We start from the raw sequence: 16,044 nt of genomic DNA, 5'->3' as shown, positions 1-16,044 counted from the left end.
ACCGGTCAGTAGGTCGAGGTTTCAATCGAGATATGGAGCTAGTCTAGTTTATACTATTGAACTTTGATTAACCTTTGATTATTTAAATAACTGCATTTTTATAGTTGGTGTTTTTGTTCCATTTTGTTCTCTAAACATCACTGTCAACCTTTCCACTTTAGTTGCTTCAGGCTTTCTTTTTTTCGTGTCATGTTTACCCTCTTTCTCATGATTACCACTAGGTGGCTTGGGAGATTTTTTAAAGAATTAATTTAAGTATTTGGTCATATTTTTAATTTTGTATTCATTCTGAGAAAAGTATTGTTTTCCTCCTTTTACCGCCAATGTTGCCACTTGGAGTTATCTTCTTTGGAATCAATGAATTTGAAACTAAAAAGATAAGGCAACTAGCACTGTTTAGCATTATTCAAGTAAAGGAGAACCATACTCTCTTGAAGAGAAGTGAGTACATGTGTACAGATTTACAAAACTGTAATGTTTTAAGAAAGTGTGGACATTATGCATTGGAAACTACTTCGCATCTTGAAACAAATGGTTTCTCAAATTTTACATTGCATACCAGAAATTTGCGGTAATGTAATCTTATTTTTCAGGTACATCATTGCTAAAGGATCAGAAGAAACCAACAAAAACATCCTTGTTCTCGAAAGCTGTGAGTAAAATTTAAAATTGTATTTGAGTAGCGTGCTATAGCTCAAGAAGTCTGTGCTAAGGACACACTACGTGTGCTAATATTTAAAAGCATTGTCGCAATGATTTCATCATTATGCTTTATACAAACTAATCTTCAATTAAGCCTGTGTTCCTTGTTTATTTGCCTTTGAAGTTAAGTGTTTAAAGCCACTTTGAACTATTATCCTTTTTTCATGTAAATCATTGTGATCTTAGCACATTCGGTAAAATGCAAAAGTTCACTTATTGCTAACAGAATAAACCAATGAGATGCAGCAATTCAAATACAGGGGTCTTCATTTTACAACGTTCATCTGTTTTTATGAAGTGGTGTAACCTAAATTTTAGTGTAAGTTGGAATATTATAAATAAATTACTCTATTTGTACTGTGGTCTAATAAATGTAGCAAATAATATGAAAAAGTACCTCGTTAGAGAAAAGAAAACAATTTCTCACCACATGACTTATAGTAAATTTTAATAAGATTATGGAGAAGCTGGAGTAGTATAGCCATAACGAAGGTCGAAAAGAAAAAACAATCAAATGTGAGGGAGAGAGAACCGGTGTAGATAACCAAAATGGCGTATTACCAAAACTGAGTTACTTGACTGAAACTTAACGCAATCACAGCAAAGCATATTCATCCGCTGAGGGAGGAAGTTTTTTGCAGTTGTTTACATTGCTTGCGACCCAAATGACGTTAGACGAATCGACGTTTATATCATTCGTAACCTCGAAACAGCGTAAATCGGGACCGTCGTAATCTAAGGACTCCCTGTACAAATGCACCCTTGCTATTGTACTGATATCATAGCAATCACTCTAAACACATCGGTACCGGCACATCGGTACCGGCACATCGGTATCGGTACCGGCACATCGGTACCGGCATTGGTGGGGAGCAACGGCTAATGTACTTCCAGCTTTACTGTTGTAAAAAATGCTGTTTTTATTGACAGCGTCCATTGTTTTAGATCACTGCAATTCACAGCCAGACTCGTATGCGGGCTCAGCCCTCTCAGGCTAGCTTAACAGAAAGCTGTGAAGAAGTCCGGAGTGACAAAAGCTCAGTGACTGAAAGCAATTCTCAGAGTGACAGCTCATCTCCTGATATAATTATTCTAGAGGATTTCAAGGCATCATCCAAAGTATTCCGAATGTGTCCTGATGCAAGCGAACATGGCAGGGCTAGAAAACCTGAAAGTGTTGATGTTTACAGCTCAAGTCACTTGGAGAGCTCTTCTCTTACAAATAGAAATACATGCTCACTGCCAAGTTTTATGCAACAACTTTCTTCCAGCTCTTGCCAATTCGTTTCACAAGTTGAACAACCCTATGTTCCTGAAGGTAGTTCCCATTTAGAGGAAGGAAATAAAGAAGTTTGCTGCACAGCTGTGGCCAACCTTTTCTCAGGAGCTGTAATACCACCTGAACGCATTTCTAGTGTAGAGATCAATGGTATGCCCGAAGCGGAAGCTAGCTGGCCAAATGAAGAAGAACCGTCACACCGATCCGATATGGAGATGGAAGAAAAAATCCTTACAGCTTTTGGTAAGACTTCAGGCTTGTTGCGCTGTTTTTCTTGAGATTTGCATTCCATACGCTGTTTAAAGTGGTAAAAGCTTGCAAATCCTTATGTGAGAAACATAAACGTTGAAACACTGGCATAGCTATCATCTCAAATGACAATCTATTAATTAACTATTAGAATTTTACAAGGGATCCAATGCATATCAATTAGTCACCTCGGAGTATAAATATATGTAGACTAGCTGTGCCACCCAGCGTTGCCGTGTAATAGAAGAGTATTTGGACAGAAAATTGATTTGTATTTAACATATTACAACATTTGCCATTCTAACTTTCAAACTATACATCATGAGAAAAGTTTTCTGTCTTATAAACAATGAGAAGTAGTGAGAGTTTTGCTATTAGCCAGTTTAATAATGTGAGCGAACAGCTTCTCGTGACGTTATGCTATGACCCGCGTCATAGCATACGTAATGCGGTTAGGTATTGCTCTGATATAATGACTTATGTTGGCATGCTAGCAATTCAACTTCCATAGTCTAGTGGGCTAGGCGTAAGACTGGTGAATGATGCGGTCTGAGATCGAACCCTCTTCGGTACGGAATATTTACTCCAAGATTTTAAGATCCATAGCCGGATTTCCAATACACGGATTTCCAACACACGAACTTTGAGAAATATATATATACATGTAGATGTAAAATTCGAGGTCGTTTGCTTCTTGGAATGATTTCTATTACTGATCATTGCAGCTTTACCCTTGCACAGCTGCTCGAACTATGTCAAATCCCTGCTGGAGGGATGTCAAATCATTACTAATAGAAGCATATAGCAATGATTTAAGAATTTATTCTTGAGTTTGTATTGTGCCAAAACCTAACTGTGTTTATATAACTGTGTAAACTGATGATAACTGGTGTATATCATCATTGAAATTTTCAACGGTTTATCATCTGTATTATATGTTTGACATCTGAACTTTATCGTTGCCAAAGATGAACAGTGGAACTACCTGTTTTAATTGATTCAATATCAATCACTTTAAAAGGTTTGGTTTAAATTAAAATTTTATTTCACCTATTATTGTTAATTTACTGAATATTTTCCAGTGCAAGTCTATGACAGAGAACTATTGTTGACGTTGTCACAGTGTGAGTGTGCAATTAGCTTCCCCGTGGAGCTCATAGTTGACACTGAGTGTGAGATACTCATTACAGAGCAGGTGTGTATGATCTTCCTCTACAACTGTATCAATTAGCAAGGTTCAGTTGTGCTGTTCGACCCAATCTTTTCATGTATTCTGCCTTAAAATGAGTAGAAACTGTATAAAACTATTATTCGTAGTTTTAAAATATTTAGAGCTCTCTTTCAATTTTCAACTTTGAAAAAAGTTGTTATTGCTGAAAACTCCGCAAACTACTGTCTTTTTTAGTAAATTTATCATTATACATATACACAATGTTGTATAAATCATTGAATACGATTAACAAATAAAATCGCTATTTCAATGATGGGCTGAAAGAGCTGCTATTTTAGAGGAAGCGCTAATGTTCATAAAATGTCAGGGTATTTGTGGTGTGTGTTCAATGCTCGATGAGCTCGGAGTTATCCCATTTTGCTGTCTGATTTGTTGGTATCAAAACATTTTTTAAAATCACGTCCAGCAGCAAGATTACCAAGATGTAGCACCATACCATATGTAATACAACGATGAATCATGTATAGGCAAGTGTTGTATTACCATGTGTGATGCCAGTACTAATATTTCTGATTTGCTCTTAGAACTTTTTGCCAAATCCAATCACGATCTGTTCCAGCAATTGTTATTATCATGCCAGATACAATCACTATGTTTCCATTATGCGCAGTGCTTCGGAGTTGCGCCATCTCCGAATCATGGAAACGGCGTCTTCGCACTGAAATCACTGCGCACTGATCAGTGCGAAGCCAGTGCAAATTCGCAGCAAGGAAACAGCGACTGCGCATAGCTCTCATGCCGTGGAGACGGATTCTTCGAGGGCCATAAACTAGTACAAAAGTTGTCCTGCTAATCTTGTTTTTTACTATTCTTCCTATCTTCTTTCACCTAAATTTAACTATGGTCTGCATTCACGAGGATGATGAGGTGATTACTTTCCTGGACTTTGTTATCGATGCCAACACTTTTCGAAAAATAGGTGGCAAGTCCTAAATTAACGTTTAAATAATATATTACTTAAAAATACTTATTAAAAATATATTACGATGTAAAAAGTGTGTTAAGGTTTGTAAAACCTTGTGAATGTGTATTGTAAATAAAAGTATAATGACGACAGAATCATAAAAAGACCGTTTATGACGTTCGGTATCCGTGATCGATTCTATTTCTCCATCAGGCGATTCGATTTATACAATTTCTCTTCTCTGGCTAATTTGCGGTATTTGCTGAAAACCACTGCGCAGCATGGAAACGTACAATCCCCTCGACTTCGGAGGGGGCTGCTTCGCAGTACTGCGCACCATGGAAACATAGTGAATGAATCGATTCACCTATTATTACATTTTTTGGTTTGATCCTTTATATGTCAGTATATCATCGATATAAATATGTGCTCTTTCGCTTAAAAGTTAGGTGCCAGTTTCATGCTTATTTTGTCTTTAAGCTCAATGCTGAACATGCATTCTAAAAAATAAAGCAGCTGCAAAGCGGCCTGTTGATGAAAACTTGCAGTAAATATCAGGTACATATTACGTACACGCAGATTAATGAACGCTTACTCATTCAGTTTTACTGAACTGACTATGTCATTAGGTCTAGCTTTAGTGTTATGGCTTCCCAACTGGAAACATATTATTATAAATATTGTAATACTTATTGAGTAAAATCAGATCTAGCACTGCCATGCATAGAAATTGAATTGGCGAGACGACAACAACACACACATGCTCACACGCACACACGCACGATTTGAACTTGGAAACTGTTCACAGTAAAACTTCACTTGAGATCACGCCTACTTCCAAATTTTTTGACATAGCATGAAAACTTTGAACCAATATTTTGCTCAACAAAGAATCCAGCAGATTACCGTATGTCCAAAATTTCTTTGAACATTAGGTTTGTAAATAAAAACATAAAGAATAAATTATCAATAAATTTAATTTATATCTAGTGTTGTAAGTTACACCGCGAGTTTCTCACTCATTCTACCATGGGATATACATACAAATGCAGCCGAGCCATTTTGGTTAACGTACAGTATCTCCAAGTAACAGCACAACCCTTTTTATAGAATATTTTGGTTTTTACATTTATTTTGTGACATTGAATTTATCCTTATCTTATTATGTATTTGTTTGTAATCGAAGTATTTATCATAGTTTTTAGAGCTCTTAGACAGTAGGTACAAAATATAATGTATTATCATGAGAACATTTTCTATGATATTTTTGACATACAAGTAAATGTCGCAGTGGATTTACTTTGTATGCCAAAGTGTTATTGTATTCCTTCATTCATTGAACCTAAAAATACTGTTAAACTATAAAAATAATATTACGGAATAGTTTGCAATTGTGAGATTTTGAAACTTAGATGAGTTTAATTATGCAGTGCTACTAACACTTCAATAAATTATATAGTTCATAATGTTGAGGATAGCTTCGAAAGAGACTTATATGTGCGTTGCGCATGCGTTGTATGGGCGTTGTACCGACCTAAGATGCACCGTTACCATTATTTCTATGGTGTTGCTTTTAAAGTTTTAACAAAAAAAAGCGAAAAGCTTTGGAGTTGAACAATGACAGAATCGACTGTTATTGATATAAACGATTCATTATTAATACGATTTTGTGGACACTTTTCTCCTGATTACTTGATATTATGGGTTTATAAAGATCAAAGATAGTCAAAGTGGCGGTCAAAACAAGGTGGTGTTCAATTGGAGAGTGCCAGTCTATTTTTCAACCCTTCTCTCAGGGTATAGCGGTCAATTGGAGGTGGCGTTCAAATAGAAGTGGTGTTCAATTAGAGGTTTCACGGTATATAAAAACGGTTTACGTTTACGATGGTAAAAAGGTTACGTGTAGCGAGCAAAACCTTTACACGTTGCATTTGTGCTAAATGCATCGCGCTAAAGTTTTTTTTGCCAGAAAATTGTTTGGACGCTAATAATGACTAGTTCAGAAGTGCAGAAGAAGCGTTGAGGTCAGAAAACATCGTGGAAGGTGTTGGACAACCAGAAAATGTTCGTTCTATTGAAAGCAACAATCAAAACGCACCTATCCGAACAAACGATGCAAAGACTTTTGTTTTAAAAACATTAATTGTTTCTGCATGTAATATAAATATGGTTCGTTTATGTCACTTATTCGTGGATATATATTTTGTAGCATTATTTTGTAGCAAGATTATCATTATATAAGTTATAAATTTGCAGATATATAGCATATTATTTGATAACATCATTACGGTAACCTGGTCTTGCAATTGATCGACGCTCGTAACTCCTCTGTTGTACCTAAAAGCTCATTTTTACTGCAAACTGTAGCAAACTTATCAATGAGTGCAATGAGCTTTTATGCACATTTGGTAACTATAGATATAAAATAAAAATATGTTTTTAAATTGAGAATGAAATAAAAATTAAAAGCTTCGACAAATTGCAAAGTAGAAAACAGGCTATAATATCATCACAAGTTAATTTCAAGCAATATATATCAACTGGTAGAGATATTTCTCAGTTTCTCAAGGCATATTTGTTAAGAGATCTTTGACAAGTTGGAGGTAAGTTAGCAAAATTTATTGCATCCAAAAGAGTTAATATCGCTTCTTTGGAAAGAGAGGGCAAAGTATTGGCAACATTCGCTTTATCCGTTAAAGGGCTAAATTTATCTTCCCAAAGTTCTGACAAGCCATTTAAAAAATATAAAGCCAACCCCTATCTGAACGCCACCTCCAATTGACCGCCAGTATAGACGAAGGGTTGAAAAAATAGAGTGCCATGGCATTCAATTAGAGGTTCAAGTGCGTCACAATAAAATTGATCATCATTCATGATTAGCACTAGTTGGGGGGTGGAGTTTTTTGGATTAATTGTTGTAGCAGGTTATAGCTTTGGTTGAGTGTCGTTCAGCTTGATAGCATATTAAAATTTGTGTACAAGCTAACTGAATTTTGATAGAGTAATAACTATTGCTATGTAAATTCTTGTAAATTTAGGTGAAATCTGTCCAATTATTGGCTGTGTATTTAAAGCTTTGCGTCCTTTATTCGTTTTACGAATCATCTTACTATTTTCCTACAAATACACCAATAACTAATAGAATTAGTTAAAGTCTTTTGGTATCTTTATGATGTATCACTAAAAATATACACATATATTATGTTATTAATTCAAAGCTATACTGTTGCAGCTAAAATTTGAAACATCGCCTCGGGTTTGTTATGGACATCATGTGGTTGTAAGTTTTTAAAAGGAAAATTTTTTTTTTGTAATAGTAAGCTTGAAATGTAAAGGGATCTGATAGGTTGTCCAAACACCATTCAGAGCTAAACAATACAAATTTAGTACTAACCTCACGTTGCGCGAACTATGAGCTATAAAGTAACAACAAACCAGTTGTTGTGTGAACAAACCAAAAATGATTTAAAAACGGAAATGGTTTCTTTTTTGTTTGTGTCATGAGATGAAAAAATTTCGACGGCAAATGTTTGTTTTTATTGCATACTTTATAAAGTTGTAAAACATTAAAAGTCATCATTGTTTTTATTGGGTACCTACACTGCAAAATTTGTTGATTTTTTGACATTTTTAGTGATTTGCAAATCGTTTAAAAAATAATGACAGTCCTACTAAAAAAGGCAGCATTTTCGTACAAGACTTATTATTTTTCATACTTTCCTAAGTAAATCAAATGAAATATTTTGCAAGATGTTCATTAGTGGTAATGAAAAAACTGCAATTATTTAAATATTTCAATTGCACATTTTATGTCCTTGTTCACCGTGAGTTAACAAAATACCAAATACTTAATTTGAATGTTTCACTTTTCCTCTATTTACAGGCAAAGGATGAGCTGTTTGATATTTTTCAGCATAGACTGCCTCGAATAGAGCTCGCAATGTTCAATCCATACAACAGTGTGCTTTATAACAGCAGCGCACTTCGACGTCCCATTGTTGAGACACTGGAAAGGCGATCTGCCTCTACAAGTGATCCGTATGTGCCTTCTATAAAACTTTTTTCTTTGTCACCATTGATAGGGTTAATAATCAGTTAAATGAATTTGCTAGCTTATAACAATGTTGCAGGAAGTTATATTAACAAATTTTAAATTGATAATATTAGTGTTTTAGTCTTTATTGAAATAATTATTCAATGTGTAAAACTAATTATTTTAAATTCATTTTTAGTGTAAGTTTTCTGTTGTGCCCATAAAAACATTTATATTTTATGAAGTGCCAAACAAACTGAAGTTGAAAAACATTACTTTCTTTCAATTGTAATGCGATGTAAAATAATAAAATGCAAAATCAATTTTTTTGTTCACATTTGAGTGTAGCTGTCATTTCCACCCAACATTTGGTCCTTTTTATTTTTGTGACAATTGCGATTTGCAAGATTTTCATGCATGTATCTGTTAGTTTCAATAATGGCTACATAGCAGTAACTGTCAGTTTTGAAAGGAATGGCCATAGGTCGTCGATGGAAAGCTTCTATTTCAGTGCTTGGTAAAAGATAACATGTAAAAATCATGAAAGTTAACTTACGACTGCATCTCAAATTGATATACTGAAACACAGCTGGTCTGTTTTTGCATTGGATTGTCTGCATCTTCTAATTATAAGTATTTCTACGAATGAAATTTATTTACTGGATGTTATTGATTGATCCTGCTGTATGTGAATTCTTGTTGGTCAAAGCTATTCTCAGCTCTAAGTCAATCAACAGATATCAGTTGTTAGTATGGCTATTTTATTGGTTATCGTATTAGGGCTATTTTATTGACTATCATACTGACCACGCATTGGTTATATTATTAACTATTTAGTTACAATATTGATTATTGTATTGACCACTGTACTGGCTATAATATCGGCGATTGTATAGACTGCCATATTGGTTATTAGTAATTATCAAGCTCATGTTTATCTTTAGAAGATCATGGGGTGATTCGTCTCTTCACAAGAGAACCAGAAACTTTCAGTCAGGTTGGTACTTGTCCTCTGTACTAGATATTATTACTACTGAATGCACAGGTAGTCAAAACAGTTTTGAGTAACTTTTGTTATGGATTTGTATGAATTTGAGTAACTTCCACTAGTCTGAATCTTTACATAAAAATCTCAGAGTTTGTCTGCGTTCGTCTGTCCAGTTTTAGCAATATTAGTCTAGGAATGAAAAATCAGCACCGCGACAGCGTTCTGAACTTGTAACCTCCAAGTCTCCAGACAGACATGTCTAACCATTATGCTAAGCCATCCTTATAGTTCATGGTTATCTTATCAATATTTATGTAAAATCTATTGGGAATTGTAATTATAATCGTTATGTATCATTATCTCTCATGCAAACATGATCTTCGAGTGTGCTAGAATTATTCAAGTGTGCTAGTTATTCCTCAGTAATGCAAGTAGGCTGTGTGGTGTAGTGGATAGTACACCTGTCTGCAAAGCTGTTGTTTTTTAGTTCAATGCCAGTGCAAAGCGGTGTTTGCATTCCTATAACTAATGCCACAACTGGATGACTGACAAACAAACCCTGAGATTTATAAATACTGTACTTTTTGGACTACTAGCCGCTACTTTTTTCTGATGATTTGAGCCATCCAGCTTATAAAAGGGTGCGGCTATTCTGTGGTTTTTCTTTCACCGCTAGGGTGCATTAAGGGCATAGGTATGCGCACAATTATTTATTAGTAGGGCAAGTTGGATACATAGTGTAATGGATAGAACGCCTGTCTGGGGAACTGGAGGTTCTGAGTTCAATTCTAGTGTAAAGCAGATTGTTCATTCGTAAAACTTCATCGCTATAACTGAACACACAAATGTCAAACAAACACTGAGATATATATTTAATACATTTAACCTTGTTATATACTAGGTCCATAATAAAAGCAATGCCTGGCATTGCTTGAGTAATACACAAGTTTCACAGAAAATTTATTTAGCATGTACAATATTTACCATCGTAACTTTTAAACTTCATATCATGAAAAAAGTGTTTTGTGCAGTTCAAATAAATTAAAAGAAAAACTTAAACAGTTTTGAAGGTGTTTAAATGTGAAATAGTTAGAAAGTAATGGCTATATAAAGTATGATTTGTTACAATGAAAAGTGAATTGATACTGATACAGTTAAAACGAACTAAAAAAACTAAATAAAAATCATGAATGTATTTAATTAATAATAACAAAGTCTACATAGAAGTGTGTGTATAAATAAAGGTTACTGTTGCTGCAGAAGCTATCTATCAAAATTTTGGATACGACGAGACTAGTACCTTTCGATAGTCGATATTGGCACAAACGTGCAAATGAGATGTCGTAGTTAAATACATCAGTGAAGCGCACGAGGGTACTTTGTTGGACCGCACCAAGAAAAAATGTAGAGGCAATTGCTACTCAAGAATGGTCATGTGAACATTTTTTAGTTTTCCCATTTTTAGCGATTTCTCTTTGCAAGAACCGGAAATTTAAGATTGAAATTGTGCCTTTACAGTTGAACTGTAACGGAACATTTAAAACGGCATAATTAAAAATTACAAATGAAGAAAAATGAATAATAGATTTTGAAATGGCTTTTTTAAAAAATCTCAAGAAGAGGAACAAACGCAAAAGATAATAATAGTTAATAATAAAATGCACATATTTAGCTTCAATCGTGATAAGGATAGCATAGATGAGCTGGATAAGATAAGAATGATTTAGCCCTGTGGTAAGGCGCATGTTTGCATCCTTGCAATTGTGATCATTGCGAGTTCAACTCCGGTACAGTGGGGATGTTTGATTGCTAGATGTTAATCGCTATAGTTGGACACAATGATGACAAAACAAAAGACTAAAGACAAACATTGAGATTTATATAGATAGACAGACTTACTGCATCTAAGTTAGTAATATACTTCACCTTTGGAAATAATTGACTATGCGGCAAAAGAATGAATTACATTTGGTATCGATTACACCACTAGTTTGCACAAATCATAGTCACCGACTGACAGACCATTGAATATTAATATAGGTGTCACAGCGGCGTTGCGCATACACATTTTAATACTGTGTTTTGTTTTGCTCAAGCAGCTGCAAAACAGGTTAACAAAAACACAGATTTTTATCGATATTTCTACGTAGCTGATTTAGCCTGTAAAACCTTTTCTCGAAAACAACTCGAATGCGGCATAAGATTTGGCTATGCCATAATAAGTTGCTGCTATGCCAATTGCATATAGAAATCAGCTTTAAAAATGATATGCTCTAATTGTGTTTGTGTACCTTTGATATAAACTGCACCCTAAATAATAGTAGGTAAAGTACTTGAGGTTTATTACTTCAGAAGGTTGCATAGCGCTATCATTAGTGTGAATATATTAGTAAAGTGAAACCTCGGTTCTCGAACATAATCCATTTCAGAAGGTTGTTCAGAAACCAAGTTGTTTGAGATCCAAAACAATTATTCCCATTAGAATTAATGTACGTAAATTTTAATTCGTTCCCAGCCGAGATAACAACTTCAGTAAAGTATTTTTTCAACGTTTTACACCATAAACTGTACTATATACTACATACTATAAATAAAAATAGGTAGATATAGATCGTGTTTATTTTTAATAAAAAAATTTTCATCTATGATAATGAAAACAGAAAGCAAAAAGTAAACATTTGGTTTGTTTTGCTCTTAAAACATCGAAAACATTCTAGGTTAAGATACAATACCAAAAATTGCATAAATTGATAATGAAGCTCCGAAAAGTACAACAGATCAGTTACATCAAAAATCATGTAAAAAAATATATAAACAGCAATGGCATGTTTATTTCACATCTTTGAAGGAGAATCCTCCAAAACAATTTAGGATAACTCAACTGGAGGAGTTGTTTCCCTAGCAAATTTTTTCGGTAGAGGGACGTCGTCCCAGATTGTTTCTTTCCTTTTGTAAGGAATTTATGAAGCGTAACTTGCTTCTTCCTTTGTTAACGAATGTTTCCATGCTGTTTCTCGAGCTGTTTCGAGCGTTTAATTCTAATGCGCATGCTCTGGTTTTGTCGAGAACTGAGTTTATGTTTGAGATCAGAGACGAACAAATCTCAGTTTTTTGGTCGAAAACCGAATTTGTCGAGAACCAAAGCGTTCGAGAACCGATGTTCCACTATATATTGTATTGTTTTTGTACGGTTTCGAATGACATACATTTTGTACGGTTTTCAAATGACATCTTTACATTGAAGTGTTGCGTATTTGTCCCAGTTTTGGATATCAACACCTGCATTTTTCAAGCTTCTGGAGAATCGCGTACAAAACTTGGCTATCTTGTTACAATTTATTGCTTTAGAAATGCATTCACGGCTTTGGTCTTTATATGCTCACCTGATGTTTTATAGTTTTATGCTTCTATTAATATACGCATATGTTATTAAAATTTATAAGTTGTTCTGTGAAATTTTATGTTAAAGTTCCTGCAGCAGATGTTCTTTACTCCGAGAGTGCTTACAATTGCATGGATGCAATACCGGATCACGCCTCCTATTGTCCTGAACTTGATGAAGTTTTCAAAAACAATGCCAAAGTTGTACCAGGAGTTGCTTTCACTCGTCGGCCTAAAGAATCTCAAGACAGTCAATATGTACAGGAATTGCTCAGCTATTACGAACCTCAAAGCAATTGAGCATGTAAAAAGTAGATATATATTACATATTAAATCACACAAGCTGGTGCTATATCATAGTTGCATTATATATGATATTTTCTGTAATTATTGTTCAAAGTTAATAAAGTTTCGACGCTACTCTTTTTATAGCACTTTCATTTGTTTACGCAAAATGATGGTCAAACTGAGCATCTTGCATTGAGGTCTTCATTGGGTTAATCAATGCCTTCATCACAATGCGCCTGATTTTTGTTTTAAATCAATTAACACTTCTCTTAGACAGCATTTAAAGCAGTAAACGTAAGGCAATTTTGAGATCACACTTGGTTGTAAAATCGTTTGAAAAAATTGCAATACAAGTTGATATAAAATTCCATCAAAGAAAGACTTGTCTACTTGCAATAATTCAAAATGTGACGGTTCTATTCATATCAGCAATACAGAAATCTGCTTAGAAATGAGGAAATGTGTAAATCAGGGGTGGGCAAAGTTTTTCTCAAAGAGCCAAATTTCAAAGTTGCAAGATTTTTGGTAGCCGCATAATATGTGTATCAGTATAACATTTCATACTGATTATACAAGTTTGGTAGTGGTTGTAATAGAATTTATTAATTAGAATACTTTCACAATAGCATTGAATAATGTTGAATTGAGCCTAAAGAGCTTTGTATAACAGTATAACATTTCATGAAGAGCTACATTATAACATTTCATACTGATAATACAAGTTTGGTAGTGGTATTGTAATTAAATTTATTTATTAAAATACTTTTACAATAACATTGAATGATGTTGAAGGGAGCCTAAAGAGCTTTGTATAACTTAAAGTTTAGTGAGATACATGGAATTGTTTATGGCTGCTCATCTCTTGGTAGTCTGGCTCTCTACTGCAGCATGCTATTCTTAGGAGCTGACACAAGTAATTTTGGGTCAAAGTGGATCTCAACTTGCTCTTGATATTATTCATGTATGAAAATGCTGATTCACATATATATGTGGCAGCAAACACAGTGTACAACCATCTTCCTAGTTGAGCAAGCTGTGAATATTCAGCCTTTGTTGAAGCTTTCAAGTAGAACCCCTCCTCAATTTCATCTATATCTGTACCTTTGAGGTTACACAACTCCAGTTGCAGAGATGAGACATTAACACTTTTCAATGGCAACTGAGTAACCCACTCTCCAATAGGCTTCGCCTTCTGAGGTGCTTTTATGAGTTGTATGATATGTTTCAAAGATTGAAACTGACTAAATCGATTGCTAAACTCTTGTTGCAGCTTTTCTATAAAGTGAGTGTACTCAGCTGTACAAGACGCCATTTCTTCATCGTCATCTAAAAATGCTTTTAGAGTAGGAAAGTGACGTGTATCACCTTGCACATTTACCAGAAACAACTCCAACTTATGGGAGAAGGCTTAAACAGCTGGTAGTGTATTAATGGTAGTCTTGTTCTTCCCTTGAAGTTTGAGGTTCAAATCATTCAAATGGCCACAGATGTCAACAAGGAAGGCAAGATCACTCATATCTTTAGAAGAACTCATCATCTCTTGAAACTGTCTTGCATTCAGGCTTGTGCATGTATTTAAAAATGAGGTTAGTTCCTGACGAATACTCCACAACCCGACAGAGCATTTCCCTTACTTAGCCATCTAATGTTATTGTATGTTAGTAAATTTTCACAAGTGGCATTGCTTTCTTTGAGAAACTTCCTTAAGTTTCTGTGTCTGAGAGCTGATTGACTTCTGAGGAATTGGCTCACTGGAATTGACTTACTGCATTAATTGGCTCCATTGCAAATGACATGTTCAACTAAGGCATAGCATCTTATATAAGCCAGCATTATGAAATCATGATGAAATAACTTTCTGATGAACCTTTCTGGAGCATTCTATTTTTTGTCCTCATTAGGTCAGCAATGGACGTTATTACATCAAAAAATCTACATGTACATGATATCATAAGTTATGACTCATGATGCATGTGTAGGCTATATATATAATGCAGTAATAGTGCACTTTTAGATAAGCTTAATATGTCACAATGCATGTAGTTTTGTACAGTATATTATAAGGATCATTTTTATATACGTCAAAAGAATTTGAATTTTCACAGAATTGAAAGAGCCGCAACATAATTTGCAAAGAGTTGCATGCGGTTCTAGAGCCGCACTTTGCCCAGCCCTGAACTATAGATGTTCACCATGTGGGCATTAAGCAAGTGAGCATGTGTTTACTGTAGCTGCTTTGGTGACAATGCCTGGTGAGCCGTTAAAATATCTGATACTAATCTACAAAAACCCATTGACTATGTGCACATTGATCAAATTGCTGTAATAGTGTTGCTACTTACTGAATTAATAATCCTTTTAATCTGGTATAGTTGAATTTTTAATTGCTTTGACAATTTCTCACCCTGAGTTGAATCAATGTGAACTGAAAAAGAGTTGTTTTCTCCCAATTTTTGAAACTCATCCCAACGGTTTGTGTGAGTAAACAACTTCGTAAATGCATTTATGCCGCTAAAACATTCAAAAAATTATCGAATGACTTCTAGCTGAAAAATTATAAACGCTTCATAAATTTCATGTAGAAAAGAAATAGCTCTTTTCTACATGAAAATATTTTCGTTGTAAAAAAAGGATTAGAGCGGTTATTTTTTAAAATTGGTCCTCTCTTGTCTAGTCACGTGGAAAACTGTTGTTGTTTGGAACGTTATACTGCAGGCAAACATTAGAACATGATTTTCTTGAATATTTTGTAAATCTGTTAGCCCAAAAATGCTGCTTACAAAAGTGCTCGCTATTTCTGAGTAAAAAAAGCAAGGTTATGGACAGAAAACAGCAACGTAAAAAGGGGCATCAAAAGACTGTTAGTGATTTGAGGAGTAAATGGAGATCTGAAAGTTTAAGTATGTATATTGTATCAATTGTATGCCAATAGTTAATCTCAAAGTGAAATTAATTACTGTTACAAACGTACCCACGTGTTTGTAACATC

General features: G+C 34.5%; 3 protein-coding genes across 4 annotated transcripts in view; 2 read left to right on the top strand and 1 right to left on the bottom strand.

Annotated features, from left to right (window-relative positions):
- Positions 1 to 13,198, top strand: part of LOC137390666 (uncharacterized) — a 37,120-nt gene extending 23,922 nt beyond the window's left edge. The window contains exons 7-12 of the mRNA XM_068076993.1: positions 594 to 652; positions 1,648 to 2,224; positions 3,313 to 3,425; positions 8,249 to 8,403; positions 9,343 to 9,395; positions 12,856 to 13,198. Of these exons, the coding sequence (XP_067933094.1) occupies positions 594 to 652; positions 1,648 to 2,224; positions 3,313 to 3,425; positions 8,249 to 8,403; positions 9,343 to 9,395; positions 12,856 to 13,067 (1,169 nt within the window). The 3' untranslated portion in view covers positions 13,068 to 13,198. The remainder of the gene's footprint in view (positions 1 to 593; positions 653 to 1,647; positions 2,225 to 3,312; positions 3,426 to 8,248; positions 8,404 to 9,342; positions 9,396 to 12,855) is intronic.
- A 680-nt stretch (positions 13,199 to 13,878) lies between these two features.
- Positions 13,879 to 14,367, bottom strand: LOC137390665 (EPM2A-interacting protein 1-like). The gene has a single exon (XM_068076991.1). It carries the CDS (start codon positions 14,365 to 14,367, stop codon positions 13,879 to 13,881), a length of 489 nt encoding a protein of 162 aa, XP_067933092.1.
- A 1,432-nt stretch (positions 14,368 to 15,799) lies between these two features.
- Positions 15,800 to 16,044, top strand: part of LOC137391990 (uncharacterized) — a 36,982-nt gene continuing 36,737 nt past the window's right edge. For both annotated transcript variants that reach the window (XM_068078569.1, XM_068078568.1), the window contains exon 1: positions 15,800 to 15,955. In XM_068078569.1, coding sequence (XP_067934670.1) covers positions 15,874 to 15,955 — 82 coding nt within the window. In that variant the 5' untranslated portion in view covers positions 15,800 to 15,873. The remainder of the gene's footprint in view (positions 15,956 to 16,044) is intronic.

The sequence above is a fragment of the Watersipora subatra genome, chromosome 3, assembly GCF_963576615.1.
Source record: "Watersipora subatra chromosome 3, tzWatSuba1.1, whole genome shotgun sequence".
Lineage (NCBI taxonomy): Eukaryota > Metazoa > Bryozoa > Gymnolaemata > Cheilostomatida > Watersiporidae > Watersipora > Watersipora subatra.
The sequence above is the reverse complement of the archived record's forward strand: the minus strand, read 5'-3'. Positions and strand labels throughout refer to the sequence as shown.